Raw genomic sequence first — 18725 nt, 5'->3', positions numbered from 1 at the left:
TATTAATTTTACGTGAAAACAATTGCACATAAACTTTTATCTTAAAAATATTATAGACATTAAAAAGGACATTTTTCATTAATATGGTGGTTATTGTTTTTATATGCGTAAATTATAGTTATTCAAGTATTAAAGGTTGCTTTAACTAAAACTAAAGTAGACATTTTACTGAAATTAATTAATAACATATATGGTGATTATCTAAATTTCAATTATAAAGAATAATTAAAATTGCATTTAGATTTGCCATCCTATATATAATCATATATCTATTGATTCCTTTGAAACCAACGCACTATGTTACCTTAGAATCAACGCAGTAGAGACAAATAATAACAAAAAGAAAAAACTGAAAAACAATTATGTAGCTCCCCTTTTTTTAACATAATGTAAAAAGTATAGTATATAACTTTGTCACCAACGTCTTAATCATCAGTCTGATTGACTTCAATTCTTTTCACAATTCACATGTTGGACTCAATTATTCCCAAAATTGTCCTAAATTCCTCATCACTTTGTATATCTGTAATCATGCTGGCTATTTTATTAGCCTAGGAAGGATCAAAAGACCATTAGAGGTCTTTGTATTTTAGTGAGGGTGGTTAAGCATACATACATATGCATTCTTTCCCTTTATTTCCCCAATAGGAAAAGTTTTATAACTTAACAAACCGGCAATGAATTAGAGGTGCAATCGGATCAAGTTTAGGGTAAATTTAAAAATCGAACCGATTAAATTTAATCAATTTAGGTTGGAATAGATTATTGTATTTTTTGTAAAAGGACTCAAATCAATTCAAACTTATCAAATCAGGATTGGATGGATTCGGGTAATCGAATATTCAATTAAAATTAAATTTATAAGAAAAATTAAAAAATAAAAAGGAGCAATGAAAAAAAAAATCACCCTAATAATAATAATAATAATAATAATAATAATATTCTTTATTATACCCACATTGCTTAAAGAGTTTGAGAAGTCCTTTCTTTGGGATCTAGACTAGAAATTCACAATCTGGCAAAAGGAGTGGTATTATCGATCAAAATAAGGATGATAATTTAAGATATATGAATATTGATACTGTTGAAGAAGGTGTGGAAGGGGAGTGTGAGAACAGAGTAAAGGTGGAAACAGAGAGAAGAAAAAGAGAGTTCTTGTTTTCTCAGTGTATTGAATGATGAACCACACTTTATACTCTTACAACAGTCAAATATATATATTGGTCATCTAACTAACTGAGTTAAAATAATTAGGGCCTAACTAAAATTTCTAACTAATTTGTTGTTTCTATTATAGGCTACTTGTCTAACTAATTTGTTGTTATAACTAGTAAATCAATTAACTACTAATTGCTAAGCTAGTATATCAAGTAACACCCTCCCTCAAGTTAGGAGTGTGTAAGTTGACTAGTCTTAACTTGCCAAAGAGTGTGGAGAACATGGACGGAGGTAGTGGTTTGGTCAGGATGTCCGCAACTTGTTCAGTGGTGGAGATGGGAAGAAGATGAATAAGACCTTCTTGGAACTTGTCGCGTACAATGTGGCAATCGGCCTCTATGTGCTTCGTGCGCTCATGGAACACCAGGTTAGAGGCGATGTGAATTGCAGATTGGCTGTCGCAGTAGGTGCTGATGGGCTTGGTGAGAGGCATTCCCAAGTCCTTCAAAATGAAACTGAGCCAAATAGCCTCCTTAGTAGCAGCGGCGAGCACCCGATATTCAGCTTCGGCTGAACTGCAAGCAACTGTCACTTGCTTTTTGCTCTTCCATGAAACTAGAGCAGTACCGATGTAGAAGCAGTAGGCTGTCACAGATCTTCTTGAATCAAGACATGCCGCCCAGTCGAAATCAGCAAATCCAGTGACATAGAGATCAGAGGTGGCGAGAACACTATGCTAGCGGCAGGGGAAGCTTTGATGTATCTGAGAATTCGATGGACAGCACTGAGGTGAGAAGTAGTGGGGTGGTCAAGGTATTGACTCAACTTTCCAATGGCAAAGCTAATGTCAGGTCAGGTGTTGGTCAAATAGAGCAATTTGCCAACTAACTTTCAATATTCTGTAGAATCTGAGAAGGGAACGCCTTCAGTTTTGCTGAGTTTGGTACTGTAGTCCATAGGGGTAGAAGCAGACTTGCAGTTCTCAAAGCCAGCATCCTTCAAGATGTCCATAGCATACTTTCTTTGATTAAGAAGAATGCCCTCTTTCGATCGCGCAACCTCCATCCCAATAAAGAATTTCAAATCTCCAATGTCTTTGATTTTGAACCTATCATCCAAGACTGTTTTGACAGCATTAATTTCTCCCAAATCATTTCCAGCCAATATCAAATCGTCAACGTAAACCAACAATGCGGTGAATCCAGATTCAGTTTGCTTAGTAAACAAACTATAATCAGCCTTTGACTAAACAAAACCCAACTCAACCAGAATAGATTTCAGCTTTGTATTCCACTGTCGACTTGCTTGTTTTAGACCATAAAGCGACTTTTCAAGCTTGCACACTTGGCCATCTTTGACGTCCAACCCTTGAGGTGGTTTCATGTACACCTCCTCATCCAAATCGCCGTGCAAGAATGCGGTATTGACATCAATTTGCTTGAGGAACCATCCCTTTTCCGCAGCCACAGCCAAGACAACTCTCAAGCTGCCCAACTTCATCACAGGGCTAAATGTGTCCCGATAATCAATCCCAGGGACTTGGGTGAATCCCTTCGCCACTAATTGTGCCTTGTAGCGTACAATGCTGCCATCAGGGTAGTATTTCACTTTGAAAACCCACTTGTTGCCAATTACCTTCTTGCCGGGTGGAAGTAAAGTGAGCTTCCAAGTTTGACTTTGCTCAAGAGATTGGAGTTCATTCTTAATAGCATCAACCCAACAAGATTGAGTAATTGCTTCACTGTAGTGCTTGGTTCAATGTTAGAAGATATGGCTAGAGAATATGCAGTATGTGATGCAGAAAATTTTTCATATGACAAATAATTTGATAAAGGGTACCTGTCAGATTTTCGGAGTGGAAGCCGAGAAGTGGTAGCATTTAGACAATGATAGTCTTGCAAATGTGATGGTGCTCTGCGAATTCTTGTTGATTTTCTTAACAGGGGCAGTGGTGATGCATGTTGAGGTGCAAGTATGTGATTTTGTGGCATATCTGTTTGACTAGGTGATGGAGATTGAATTGGTGGTGTATGTGCTGAATTGAAATTTTGTGAGTTGGATGCATGTGATGCTTGATGATTAGTGTGTGTTGTGTGAGGTTGAAGAATAATGTCATATGCAAAGGGGTCAGTTTTGAACTGAATAGAAGATGCAGTATGTGTACTTTGGTCAGGGTGTGTGCTTAAGTATGGAAAATGATCTTCATAGAAAGACACATCTCTTGAAGTAAAGATCTCTCTACTATTTAGATCAATTAAGAGATATCCCTTGGTACCCTCCTTGAAACCCAAAAAGGCACACTTTCTGGATCTTGGATCCAGTTTCTTTTGATTTGCTTGGAGTGTACTGGCATATGCCAGACACCCAAAAACCCTTAAATGAGATATGTCAGGTAAAGAGTTATGCAAAGCTTGATAAGGTGATAAATTGTTAAGAAAATTTGATGGTAGTCTATTCATGATGTGAACTGAATATGAAACTGCATATTGCCAAAAACACTTAGGTACATTTGAGTGGAAGAAAATTGCTCTAGTTATTTCAAGAATGTGTTGATGTTTCCGTTCAACAATACCATTTTGTTGAGGAGTTTCAACACATGATCTTTGGTGTAATATACCAGTTTCATTGAAGAAAGAGTGCATCAAAAATCCAGTTCCATTATTGGACCTTATACATCTAATTTTGCTGTCGTACTGTGTTTTAACAAAATTTACAAAGAATTTGATGAGATAAGCAATTTCAGTTTTGTTTTTCATGAAAAATACCCAAGTGAACTTTGTTTTATTGTCCACTATGGTTAAGAAATATCTATGTCCTCCTGTAGAAGGAATGGCCAGCAGGCTCCAAACATCCACATGAATTAAATCAAAGGAAGTTAATGAAACTGTGCTGTTATTATTGAATGATAATCTCTTTTGCCTTGCTAGGTGACATGAGTCACAAGGCTGTACATCACTGTCACAATGAATGAATTTGAAAATTTTCTTCATTTCTTTCATTCTATGGAATGGTGCATGGCCTAACCTAAAATTCCATAGCTTTGTGTTTGAAATATTCAGTATTGGCATGTCTACATGAATTTTATTTGATACCTGTACAATTTCTGATCGCGCAGCATCACAGTTCAAGGTATAAAGGCCACCACACACTCTAGCTGCTCCAATCGTCTTCTTCGAGAGTAAATCCTGTATCTCACAATCATCATCAGTAAAACTCATTTTACAATGCAAATGTTTTGTGGATTTTGATACTGATATCAATTTGAAATTGAAAGATGGGACGTATAATGCATTTGTGAGGTACAGCTTATTTTAAAATTTGATAGTTCCAGCTATATTGCTAATGGTTTGTGCACCATTAGGCAACCGAATGATTATAGGAGCTATCTTGAAATGAGTTTGAAAATCTTCTAGGCAATAGGATACATGAACAGTAGCTCATGTATCTATTATCCAAGAACTATGTTTTGATGCAGAAATGTTTAAAGCCAACACACTTGACTTAAAATGCATGATATGCACCAAGTTACCTTGATGAGGTACTTGTTCCAGGGTTGTGATTTGGTTAGCACTGTGGATCTGCTTTGCCTCTCCCCTGTTGAGTAAAGCTAGTAGGGTTGATTTCTGCTCTGGAGTAAAGTCAACATTGGAAGTTTCATTTTCTTCCACACAGCCAGAATCATCAATGCCATCGCCATTTATTTCAGCACTGAAATTCACTGCTCCCAAACCTCCGTTTGAGTTCATATTTCTCTATCTAAGATGGGGGGAGGAACCATGTTTCTTGTAACATACATCTACCGTGTGGCCTCCTTTACCATAGTATGAACACTACATTCTACCTCTTCCCATTTGTCCTCTCCCAGAGCCTTGGAATCTACCTCCTCTACTACCTTTTCCTCTCCCTCTGCCTTGTGAGGTCTCAGCAGTGTTGAAGAAATTGGTAGAGTGTAATAAGATCTTGGGGTCTATGGTATCATCCATGATCTGGTTTTGCCTTTCTTGTCTAGTCATCATGAAAAACACAGCCTTTAAATCTGGCAGTGGCTCCATCAGCATGACCTGAGCTCTAACATTCGCAAACTGTTCATTAAGTCCTCTTAGGAATCTAGTTACATGATCTTCCATTCTATATTTTCGCATTTCTCCTAATCCACAAGTACACACAGATTCACAATTGCAGGGTGGAATTGGCCTGAAATCATCAAATTCTTCCCACAGTGACTTTAGTTTTGTGAAGTATTGTGTCACGCTCATTTCTCCTTGTCTTGTTCTGTATAGCTCCTCCTGTAGTTCTGCGATTCTAAATCTATCACCCTCATGGTACCTGTGTTTCAGGTCCTCCCATAGCTCATATGCAACCTTGTTCCACATCACGCTTCGGGGGTGATTTCAGGGTTCAGTGAGATTTTAATCCAAGCTAAGACATATGTATTACATCTATCCCACAGTTCAAATAATGGATCATTCTTATCAGGTTTCTTTAAACTTCCATCAACAAATTTCAACTTGTTCTTCGATTTTAGGGCTAACAACATCGAATTACTCCAACTACTGTAATTCTTGCCATCAAGAATGATAGGGATGAGGGGAATACCAGTATTTTCAGAAGGATGAAGGTAGAAGTGGCTCGATGAATCTTGGCTAGGGTTGTTGCCATTCCTATTGAGGTGAGCCTGAATCGATGAGATCTGGTTCAAGAATGCCGCGATACCTTGAGCATCGAGGCCTTGGAAGGAATTGCCTTGGTTCATTCGGAATTGCTTTGAATTTTGAGTTGGATCCATCACTAGGTTTCAGATCGTGCACTTGATGTGTGCTTTGATTTGAATTCTGAGATTCTCTTTCCTCAATCGCTGTTCCTTCTATTCTCACCCCTTTGGGTTCCACGCTCACCGCACCATGTTGAAGGTGCGGAAGGGGAGTGTAAGAACAGAGCAAAGGTGGAAACAGAGAGAAGAAAAAGAGAGTTCTTGTTTTCTCAGTGTACTGAATGATGAACCACACTTTACACTGTTACAACAGTCAGATATATATTGGTCATCTAACCAACTGAGTTAGAATAATTAGGGGCTAACTAGAATTTCTAACTAATTTGTTGTTTCTGTTATAGGCTACTTGTCTAACTAATTTGTTGTTACAACTAATAAATCAATTAACTACTAATTGCTAAGCTAGTATATCAAGTAACGGATACAGATACAAAACACAATACACTTATTTCAAGAATACATGTTAAGAATAAAGCTGAACACGTTGACACATGATGTTATTTAGGTGTGTCCAAAACTCCAAATGTGTCCAAAGAAAAACTTTTTATTTTCTATTAAGACACGGTTAGACACAAAAGACATGTGTGTTGAACGAGTGTCATGTCCAAAGAATAAAACTCTACATCCAAGCAAAATACTTAACCAAGTCTAATCAAGTTGTTATAACAACTTTTTAAATCACGCTCTTCTTTCTCCTTCTCCTTTCCCTGTTTTTTTCTCCTTCTCCTTCTCCTCCTCCTCCTCCTCCTCCTCCTCCTCCTTCTTCTTCTTCTAAATTTGCACACGCAGGTTCTTCTTCTTCTTTTTCAATGTTGCGTCTTCTTCTTTTTCTTTTTCGTTATCGTCATCACCAATAATATCAATATTTTGCGAACATCTTTATTAGTTCTGGTTTTCTCTGTTGCTATCGTTAAATAATTTCGGTTCATTTCTTAATTTATTTTGGTTCATTTGTGTGTTAATTGAGGTTCACTTGATGCTGCTGATAAGTATTGACCAAATCTTTTATTCCTTAAGTAATTTAGGTTTATTTCTTAGTTTAATTGAGATTCATTTGGATCCAGAAATGAATTTGATGTGTTTTTGTTAATGATTGAGTCTTTTTTTAGCAAAAAAGAATGAAAGTATTTATTATCGTCACTTTATTCAATTGTATTAGATTTCATTTTATTCTATTCAATTTGTCTTGAAAGTCATTCCAACCATTGGGACAAATTATTCATCGACAATACACATGGACTACAAATGAACCGAAAATATTATTAAAGTGAAACCATTGTATAATACCAAATGAACTGAACATTTGTCCATTATATAAATTCGAATTCAAAAACACTTGCGTCTAGAGTGAACCGAAAATGTTATCAAAGCGAGACAACTATATATTACTAAATGAACCGAACATTGTCAATTATATAAATTCAAATTCAATTCAAAATATTGGTCTTTGTTAACAAATGTTGGTGTTGTTGATGATTATGATAATGAAAGAAGAAGAAGAAGAACCTACGTACGCAAATTTGACAGAAGGAGGAGGAGGAGGAGGAGGAGGAGGAGGAGAAATAAAAAGAGAAGATGAAGACGAAAAAGTTGCGTTATTGAAACGTGCATGTGATACACGCTGGTATGATGAAAGTAATTTTTGTTGAGTTTGAGCCAATTTAATTGGATTTAAATACAAAAATACTTAAATGTGTAATTAAAGTGGTGTCTAAAATATATCTGACACACGTACACAATAACTCAACGAAATATCTGTATTTCATATATAACAATATTCATTCCAAGTAAATTTATATACAGAATTCTAGCTTAAGAAGGAATGATTAAATAGTTCTTATAAAATCTATAAAGATTTTATCTTTTATGCGATGTAAAATTTTGATAAACCCACTCATAATCATGAAAATAAAGACTTGAAGTGTAAAAAATTTCATGACTAGGCACATATGTAAGCGATCCAAATAATAACTGTACAATAAACTCTAATATTATATTAAAATTCAAAAAATCTAACTCAAAATTTAAAGGGATAAATATGATTTTGGTCCCTAAAGTAGAGGCTGAAAATTTATCTCGTTCCCTAACTTTTTTTCGCTCTAAAATGGTCCCCAAACGGACGCCGCCGCTCTTCGCTGCCGCCGCCACCGCTGCTCCTCGCCGGTTTCTAGTTTCTTGTGGTTTCTTCTGGTTCTGCTGCTTCTGCATGCTTATGATTATCAATCTGGTTTTTGTGTTGTTGTTGTTCTTTTGATTCCATTATGATTATCGTTTTTCTGATTTTGGGTTCTGAGTTTTGACGATGACCATGATTTTGAGTTCTGAGTTTTGATTCCATTATTATTGTTCTTCTATTGTTGTTTGTTTGAGTTCAGATTATGATTTTCTGAGTTTTGATGATGATGATTTTTCTGAGTTCTGAGTTCATTGGTGTTGCTTCTGCTTCTGTTTTGCTTCAGCTTCTGGGTTCAGCTTTGGCTTCTGGGTTCAGCTTTGCTTGCTGCTGTTCTTCCGCTTCTGCTTGCTGTTCTTCTGATTTTCAATTTTGTTTATGGTTCTGATGATAATGATAATGACCATGATGATAATGGTGGTGGTGGTGGGTTCTTCTGATTTTCAATTTTGTCATTGTTGTTGTTGTTATCCATTGTTGGCTGTTTTTTTTTTTTCTGGGTTTGTGCATCTGGTTCTGCTTCCGTTAATGTTGAAGAAGAAGAGGAGGAAGAAGATGGGATGGGAGGGGAGGGTATTTTCGTCCGAAGGACGATTTTAAAGCAAACTGAAACCTTGGGGACCATTTTAGAGCGAAAAAAAGTTGGGGGACGAAATAAATTTTCAGCCTCTACTTTGGGGATCAAAATCATACTTATCCCAAATTTAAAACTAGATCAAAACTGAAAAGTTGCCAAATCACATACAAAAGTATGAAAATCTTATTTTAAGCTCTATGGAACTCTACTAACCATTGCAATATTACTTTAAATAAAAAAGTTATTATACAAATTCATCTATATAAAGTATTCAATGAGGATCTCAAGCACATCTTGATTGTAAACTGAAGAACAAGAAATATTTGGAATTTGGATTTTCTATTTAGAACTTAGTTTTTGTATAATGTTTAACAAATCTTTTTATAAGCATCATTTATGCTTACATTTGGAACAAACGAAGATATTGCTGATTCTTGTTTTAACATCATTAATTCATGCATTGACACGTTATTAATTTAGTGATAACAGAAATAATCTTCCTTTTAATTTAAATCTGAATCACAATGCATAAAGATATATTCAACCTTATCGAAAATAACGTAAAAGTACCTGTTACTTGTACGTAACTTTATAATAATATAAGAAAGTTGTTTCATAGTAACAATGCATGTTCCAAGAATATTCAATATATTCCAATTATATGCAGACAATAAACGAATGTTCTTAATTTGTAAGTTTAGCAGGCTCGTTTATTGATACTTTTTTCTGTTTACGGCATCCACTGTATGAAATTTGAAACACCATTGAGATCAATCTAATATTAGATAATGATCTTTCTTTTCTTTTTTTTTGTTGATTCCGTTAATGATCTTTCTTTTTTTATTGAGCAATGCTACGGAACCAAAATTATATTAGCAAAAAATCAGTCAAATACCTTTAGGTGAATCCAAAATCTCTACGAATTAATATACATGGATGTTTCTTCTGCTAAGTATCAAAATGTTTCTTTTTCATACTAAATGGATGTTCTTTTATATATTTTTCGAATTTTTTTGTATTACAAATGTGAATGTCTCTATTTCTTTAAGAATTTCTTTTTTAAATTTTATAGATATTTAATTATTTTTGCTAAAATATAACTGGATATTTCTTTTGTTAAGTATTAGGATGTTTTTTTTTCATATTAAATGAATGTTTTTTTATATTTCTGTAATTGTTCAAAGACTCCTTTTGACTAAGATTAAGTGTGTAGTTTGCAGTCTCTTTAATCATCAAAACGGCATCTAATATCCCAAAACGCAGATGTCGGTGATAGAAGACATGGGCATGTGTGCGAAAGGTTGCTGAGCCAAACTTTGTTGAACTGGTTGCAGGGTAGAACGGTGGTTAATTGGGCCAGGTTGTTGATTGGGATTATAAACCGGATGCTGTTAGATAGGAGGGGTACCTTGGCCTTGAACAGGTGAAGCCATATGCAGTCTCTGTAATTATTTCCGGTCGAAGGAGCTAGTGGAAGTGACGAAGATGTGTAGGGAGATGAAGAGGATGGTGCCGGAGATATTGGAGGTGGAGGTTGATCCGAAGGGAGGGCCGGGGATAGTGGAGGCCGCGATGAGAGTTTATGCAAAAAAAGAGAATGTGGTGAAGGTGTTGCAAGCGATGCAGGGAATAGAGGCGGCGTAACATGATTTTGTTTAGTTTTTAGCCGGTAACCTTTTGGTTTCATATACTTTTCTTTTTTTATTTTACTCTTTTTGCCAAACCAACAGGTTTTAAAACCAAGTAGTGGATTCCATACTCCAGATGACACAAAGTAGTCTGAAAGTGCAAAAGAAGGAGATTTCGGCTCCTTTTATTTTTCCTCTTTTATTAAAAGAAAATAGAAAAAATCATTAAATGGGCACCACCATTCTTTCCATATCAAAAATAATTTCCGTGATAAATATAGTACAAATTAGAGATGAAAATTATTTTATACAAACAAAATAATAAGAGTATTTACCCATTTTTAATTTTCAAAAAATTTTAGACCAGATATTTGAGTTCCTAGCTAAAATTAATTACTCAATTGGTCCCTAACAATTAACTCCATCAATCATTTAGGTCCTTTATTCTGTCAACTCTAACAGAGAACAAAATGGTCCCTGTGACAACTCTAACAGGAGATAAAATAGTCCCTGACCCCCTCTATTCGAAAACGACACCATTCTCCTCTAATTTCCATCATATTTTGCATAACCCTAACATTCATACTCTCCTTTTTCATCTTCACAGTCTTCTTCTCCATCTTCTCCTTCCTCCTTTTCAGCTCCAAGATTAAGTCATGGTGTAACTGTCACACATGTCGCACCTACCTCAACATGTCATGGACCACACATTTCCCAAATCTTTGTGACTGGTATACCCACCTCTTCCGCACTTCACCCACCAGAAATCCACCTCCACGTCCTCAATAATAGCATCACCTCCCACTCTGACAATGTCCACCATATCCTTAAGACCAAGTTTCACAACTACCCCAAGGGCATGCTTTTCTCCATTCTCCGGTAAGCAATATAAATTCTTGGACATTAGGACATCATGAGAAGATTCTTCTTCGATATCATATGCAAATTCTCATTTGAAATGGACCTTGAGTGTTTCATTCCTTCTCTCCCAGATTCCAAGCTGACAGACAGTTTCGACCTTGCATCTAAACTATTAGTACAACGAGCAATGTCGCTGTCGCCACTCATGAAAACTGAAACGATTACTGAACATTGATTCGGAGAAGCTAAATGGTAGACAGTGTGGCCATGGAGATGATAGGATAGAGAAGGGAGATGACGAAAACGACGAGTCTTAACAAATTGAACTTGCTGTCTAGATTCATGGGATTCATCGAAGACGACAAGTACTTGAGTGACATAGTCATTAATTTCCTGAGTATGAATTGGTTGAGAACAAGTTGATGATTTTTCTTCTTGTAAACATTGAAAGTGCAAAGTGTACATTGTTTAATTTGAAGTTGAAGTGTTAGACTACTAGAGTTATACGAAATCTGATAGAAATTGAAGGAGAACAATGACGTTTCCGAACAAAAGGGATCAGGGACCATGTTGTCCCTTGTTAGAGTTGCCAGAGACTATTTTATCCTCCGTTAGAATTGATAGAACAAAAGATCTAACTAACCGAGTTAATTATCAAGGACCAATCGAGTAATTAATTTTAATTAGTAACTAAAGTGTCTGGTCCAAAATTCTTTTGGGACCAAAATAAGTAAATACTCAAATAAAAAACAAAACGAAATCTATAAAATTATAACTTTCCAAATTTAGAAAGGAAAATCCTATATAGAAGTCATGAAGTTTTACACCAAAAATAGATCATAGATTTCTAATCCTGTTCCATCTAACATGTCTGTCAAAATATTTCATTGAAAATAGTCAAAATACATTTCAAATACATGCATTACGCTCCAATCAAAGAGTCCAAATAGTGGCGAATATTACAAAGGGCCACAAACTTTTGGCCTAATTTTAAACACTTATATTAGTAAACTCTAATCTCGCAGGGGATAATATTTCTCCCAACATACCTCAATATGCAACACAAAGCAAAATTCTGCATAGTGAATTTTAAGTAACTTTAACAAAATAAAATTCCATGAACATTTTAAAAAAAATTAACAAAATAAGTTATCATCAAGAACAACCAGTGTAAAAATGATCTGCATGGAGAACTCTTCTTTCCTAGCGGTCTAGTTTCCGAATTCCTAATTAAGAGATAATAACTTTTTCTTTTACAAAAGGAGAAGGAATGCAAACAAAACCTCTATGTATGTACATATTATTGTACATTCATAATACTACTCTTTTGACATTTTCACATGGCAGAGGTTGTTCTCTCACTTCCACAGTCTTTTCTGTTGCACACATTTCTAAAGGGATAGTTGAGATTACCGCATTTTTTACAGGTCCAACTGCCTTCGGGAGCGCCTCGACTTGTGCCCTATGCGAAAAAAGGAAAACAAGTTACAGCCAAAATTAGCATAGACTATTGTTAGCAATGCTACAAAACTAGAATAATGGAACAGAAATATGTTACTAAAATTATAGCGACGATGGTAAGAGCATTAGCAAAACAGAGGAAAACACTTACAGGTCTTGGAGCTCCACAGTGTTTCATGTTGCAAGTTGTTCTGAAAGCAAAGTTAACATTCTCACATTTCGGGCAGATCCAGTCTCCTTCGGACAAGCCATCTGGCCCTGCATAACCAATACAAAAATAGATTGGTGTTTTTCTTAATGTTTCTTTTTTCATTTCCTGTGAAGAGGGTTAGGATGCCATATTACTACTAAACGTCATATATAAATAAAAGAACAGAGCAACATACAACGTGTCTAAGTAAGTTTCTTTTTTCACCAAAATTTTTTCTCAAGCTCCGCCACTACATATAATCAACAAACAACAAAAGCCTTGTCCTACTATGTGGGATCGACTATATGGATCAACAAACTAAAATTAAGAAAACGTATGGTTCAGGAGAAATTTGTTTTTTAATAAAAAAATTCCTCTCCAAAATTTCAACTGTAAATTACTTTGAACACAAAATAAGCTAATGCAAAAACACAATAAACTATATCTAGATTTCACAAATATGGGAAAATGTGGATACCTATGAATAGGTTTAAAGTTAATAAGAAGTTAAAAAGATATTAAAATTACCTCCTCGGCGTTTCCGAGATGCAAAATTATCAGTTATCAGTCCTTCGGCCCATGGAGGACTTTGAAAGCCATATCCATAGCCGTTGATACTAGGCCTTGGACCATAAGGAATACCTGATTCAGTTCAATGAAAACTTGATTATATTTAGGGACACACGAGATACTAGAAAGTATAATGAAACAAGAACCAACAGGAATTAGCAACCATCATGTTTCTAAAACGAACAGTACAGATTCCACCAAAAACTCAAATATATTATAATCAATCTCAAAGGTGAATAACATCAGTACCTAAAAGGTAACATTGTCACATAGCAACCCTCTCTCTGTTAGAATCAAACTGATGGGGAGTTCATAAAGAATGAAACAAACAGTAGATGCAGAAAATCAGCTCATAAAGTTGCTAAGAGAGTACCTCCAAAGCTTCCAGGTGGCAATGACGGTAATGGACTATATGGTAGACGAGGCCTAGGATACAGACCATAATCATATTGCACACCAGAATGTGGCATCGGGGATCCAAATCGGCCAGACACTCCATATGGTGGAGGAGGAGCCCCAACACCACCATAGTAGAAGGGAGGAGTGTTTCTATATGGGCTTGTAACTGGGGCAGGCTGCAGAATACACAGGATTTTGTCCATTGAATGCCTTATTGCCTTTTCAAGAATAATTGGCCCTTCTCCAAAAGAAAAATCTTCTTGACATGATAATCTATTAATCTATAGAAACACACACTTACCTGGATTATGGATGGTCTTGGTGCACCACAATGTCCCCGGTTGCAAACAGTTCTAAATGAAAAGTTTAAGTTTCCACAGTTAAGGCAGGTCCAGTCTCCTTCTTTACGTGGAGCTGAATATGACAAGAAAAAAATTTAAGAGAGACACTTGGAGGCTAGTTGATACATTGAGATTTTTGTCTTTTAGTTTTCATTCCAAAACAAAAAATTTAAGAATCACGGTGTAACACAAAAGACAGAAGCGGGATCGAATAGTTAAAATCAAATATCAATCAAGCAAAAATATCAAATTCTAATCTTTAAATACCATGATCCCACCCACTTCCCCATGTGTGAGCCATAATCACTATAGAAATAAATGGCATACAAACAACACATTATAAAACCGTTTTAGTGCCAATGTTTTCCCATCTTTAGGTTATCAAAAAATAAAAAAGAAACCTTACAGCAAAAAACCTAGTTTTCCATGTTTCTTCTAAATGACATGTAAAGCAAAGGGAAGCCGCACACTTTCTAAGACATCATGCTCCTATCTCAAATTACTAATCCAGAGATTAAAGTAAAAAACAGCATAATCCTACATGATACAGCAAAGATTTCAGTTTTCACAAGAGTGTACATTTTACAAACAGTAAAAATGCACACACTAACATTGTGAATGCTAAACTAAAAGTCACCCACAACGCAATTTTCTAATACAATTTTCACATAGTCCAAAAATCAAATGAGTAGCTCAAATTCCTCCTCAAACAATCAGAACAATAAAGATAATTACAAGCCCATATAACTAAACAAGATTTCAACTCTAAAGAAGCTCCTTGCAGCTCAAAACAGTAATACATACCATCGTTTCGAAACCTCTTTGATCCGAGTGAACCTCGATTATCATCCTGAGAGCAGAAACGCACAAAACCCACATACAAGAAACAGAAAAAGATTAAAACTTTACACCATTCAGCATGAACAGAGAGTCATATATATCTATAGAAAAGATAGTGCGAATGTGCTAGAATTTTGAAAAATTCACAGAAATTGAAGAAAACCTACCTTAGTAGAAGCCATTGGAAGGGCTCAGAAGAAGTTAGAGAGAGAGAGTGAAGCAGAGTGTAGCAGAGAGAGAGAGAGGGAGGGAGAGAAAGAAAGAGAGAGACACGGAGAAAGAGACAGCGTCAGCGCCACCAAGCAAAAGAACGCGGAGTTGTTTTCTTCTTCTTGTTTAATACTCGCCGTTTCGTCGAATTTATTGGCCAATTTTTTTATGAAAGGAAATTTTCACAATTTCTTTTTTTAAATTAGATAATTTTCCAATTTTAGTTTATGTTTTTATTCACGTAAAAAAATATTTTTTTATTTTTAAATGAAGAAAAAAGAAGTATTTGCAAAAACGGCATCAAGAGGAGAAATTATGAATTTATGATCGTCTGTTTTTTGTAATAATAAGTCATTATTTTTCGAATCGTATTTTGAAAGAAATTATTATGAAAAGTTGTTTATACGCATTCATATTAATAAATCGATAGATAAAATTAATTAATTATAACTAAATTCATTTAATTATAGGTAATTTCCAGAATTTCTTATTTTAATAAATAAAATAATTATAATAATTACTGAAATAAATAATTTAAAAAATATTTATCAAAATAAATACTCTTGTGTAAATGAGAGAGTGTTATCTCGTTTACAGTACGAGATACGTGAAAAAGTTATCTCGTTTATAGTGTAAACGAGATACAATAGGACAAATTTGCAGCAGTTATATAAAGATGTGTAACCCTTGACATTTTCTACACATTTTATTTCTTTTTCTGTCCCATTTTTCTCACAAAAACAAGGCAACAATGGCCAGTAATAACGTGTACCTAGTTGTATGTGTTTACTCCAATTGTCGTATGAGAAATGGCGATAACGAGATGATATTTGAGTGTGACAATCCGATACTGTTGCGAACTTAGCGTGTAAGTACGTTGTTGGAGTTGAAGAGTTTGATATTGAGCAACTTCGGTGGTAAAGTTACAAGAGAGGTGGGAAGGGTGGAGTATAGGTTGCCGACACTCATGGATAATGGAGTTTTTCGATTTTGACTATTTCGTCTTGTAGGGGACGAACATGTGCAGCTTGTGTTTGATATCCATGGGAGAATCATGGCAGAACAAGTGATGGAGCTTTTCCCCGAGGTTGGAGATGTTGGTCGTATTGGTTCTGTACACTCGACCTACGTATAAGACGACTGTCCTCTCGTACCACCACCCATTCATGTCTCCATTCCAGTGGAGGAGGTGGAGGAGGGTGACGAAGAGTCCGACGAAGAATACGTGGTGGATACGGTCCCGCAGCCAAACAAGCTTCAGGGTGAACGACTCCTTCCTCTGCGCGGCTTGCTGTGGCGCCACCAGAGGCCTGGCACCAAGCAGCCGCTCCACAAACTGCCACGTCTCCGTGTGGTAGTACTTACTGAAGTCACGGAGGCACCCCCGACTGGATCCCCATATACGCGTAGCCCTAGGTGATACGCCACATCCTGCAGGGTGACAGTGGCCTCACCCATAGGAGATGAAACGTGTGCGTCTTCAGATGCCATCGCTCCACGAATGTCGTAATTAGGGAATTGTCGAATGTGAAATCCTGAGGGGCATTGTGTAGCCAAATCTAGCCTCAACCAGATACGGGACGATGACGTTTGGTGGAAGAAGGGTATGACTCACTCGTTGGGACAGTAGAAGGCGAGGCCTCTAAAAAAAAAAACAATTCAAAATTATAAAGAGATATTTTGAAAAGTTTAATTGGATCTTCGACGATTAACGATCCTCGTATTTTCAAAATTTTAAATAGGCTTCCATATTTTTCCTATTAAATTCTTACACTATTTTTAAGTTTTTTATACCTTTTGTAGTAGGATCTTTTTAAGATAAAAAATATTAAACTTAAATAAATATTTCTTTTTAAGTTAAAGATATATCTAATTAAGAACATATCTACATCTTTAATTACTTGTTTTTTAGACAAATACCACTTTGTTAATTTTAATATATTTGATACTAAAAAAAAATCTAACTAGGACATAGAGTTTCAAACTAATAACTATGTCGCAATAACCTACCATAATTAAATAAGATTCCAGATTTCTACAAGTGACCTGTTCCTAACACTACATACTATATACTGGTTCTTTGTGACTACGCTAACCATATCTACATACAAAAATGTATCTATATGGGATTGCACAAAATTCAACAGAAAAGAACTAACATCAAAGTCGGTTGCTCCGGCATAATGCGAAGTCTCATTGAGCCTATTGATGTCTCCATCGTTACTAGCTGTGCGCGCCATCGTCGTATGTATTGATAGTTTGCTTAGAAAGGGGTAAAAGAGACGAAAAAGGTGGTGAAAAGGTTAAAATGGGACTCGGTCAAAGGCTGTGAACAACATATATTTAAAGACGTCGCCTAGCCTTATCTCGTTTACACTGTAAACAAGATAGGCTTCCGTATATTTTATTTACACTATAAACGAGATATACACATATTACGTCTATGTGTCTTATCTCGTTTACACTGTAAACGAGATACATGTAAAATTATCTTATTTACAATGTAAACGAAATAAAACAGGAGTATTTATTTCGGTAAATATTTTTTAAATTATTTATTTCAATAATTATTATAATTATGTATCGATTTATTATTGAAAAAAAATTACAAATTTTAAAATATTAAAACCAAACACTCCGATTTCTATTTTAGATAATTAAAAAATTAAAATCAAATCTACTAAATTATGTGATTTTTTAAAAAAAAAATTGCATGCACTAAAATGGAACCCTCCGATTTCATATTTATCTTCGCTGCTTAACAAATTTGACTGTTCGAATTGTTTAATAACAATTTAAAAAAAAAAATTAATACCATATTAGAAAAATACCAATTATTCTAATAACAATGCATAACACACCATTTTCATTCATATTAAAAAAATTAGCCAAATTTTAATCTCCAAAAGAGGATTGGAAGTAAGTCGAGTTGAACCGAATTAGAATAAGTTCGGCTTACGAAAATTAAACTTGGTTCATAACTTGACTCATTAACAATCGAGCCTATTTTGTAAGTTCAAACTCAACTCTGCGAAAGCTCACGAGCTGGCTCGAGCTCATGAGTTAGTTCAAATAATCGAAACATAATCTATAATTCTATATCAGTAAATTATAACTTATATATTTTAAAAAATATTTAAAAAGATAAATTTTATATATTGTTATCTATCAATAAATTATAAATTTTTTATTTATGTCCTACATCAAAATTATATGTAAAAAATAAATATAAAATTTTAAATAATTAAGATAATTACAATATATATATATATATATATATTAAATTATTAATACACATATTCTATATGCATTTAATCTATACTTTTAATATTATATATAATCGAGTCAGTTCACGAGCTAATGAGTTGAGCTTATCCAAACTCAAACTAGACTCATTTAATTTATGAACTCAATTCTAAGCTCAAACTCGGCTCACCAGCTCACAAGTTCAGCTTATCAAACTATTAATGAGTCGAGTTCGAGCTGGCTTATAAGTCATGAGTCAGTTTGACTCACTTCCAGTCCTATCTCCAAGCAAGGACGGAC

The 18725-nt window shown here is 35.1% G+C and overlaps 1 protein-coding gene and 1 long non-coding RNA gene across 2 annotated transcripts; one reads left to right on the top strand and one right to left on the bottom strand.

The window, feature by feature from the left end:
- LOC110271324 lies at positions 8045-8792 on the top strand. Its single transcript, XR_002361949.1, has 2 exons — positions 8045-8119; positions 8389-8792. It is a non-coding gene; the product is annotated as an uncharacterized LOC110271324 (long non-coding RNA).
- Positions 12043-15324, bottom strand: LOC107635267 (ranBP2-type zinc finger protein At1g67325). Its single transcript, XM_016338689.2, has 7 exons — positions 15137-15324; positions 14934-14979; positions 14090-14202; positions 13763-13964; positions 13348-13461; positions 12781-12887; positions 12043-12630 (listed from the first exon to the last, which is right to left on the bottom strand). The coding sequence occupies exons 1-7, from the start codon at positions 15149-15151 to the stop codon at positions 12505-12507; spliced, it is 723 nt and encodes a 240-aa protein (XP_016194175.1). The 5' UTR covers positions 15152-15324; the 3' UTR covers positions 12043-12504.

Source organism: Arachis ipaensis, chromosome B04, assembly GCF_000816755.2.
Source record: "Arachis ipaensis cultivar K30076 chromosome B04, Araip1.1, whole genome shotgun sequence".
NCBI lineage: Eukaryota > Viridiplantae > Streptophyta > Magnoliopsida > Fabales > Fabaceae > Arachis > Arachis ipaensis.
The sequence above is the reverse complement of the archived record's forward strand: the minus strand, read 5'-3'. Positions and strand labels throughout refer to the sequence as shown.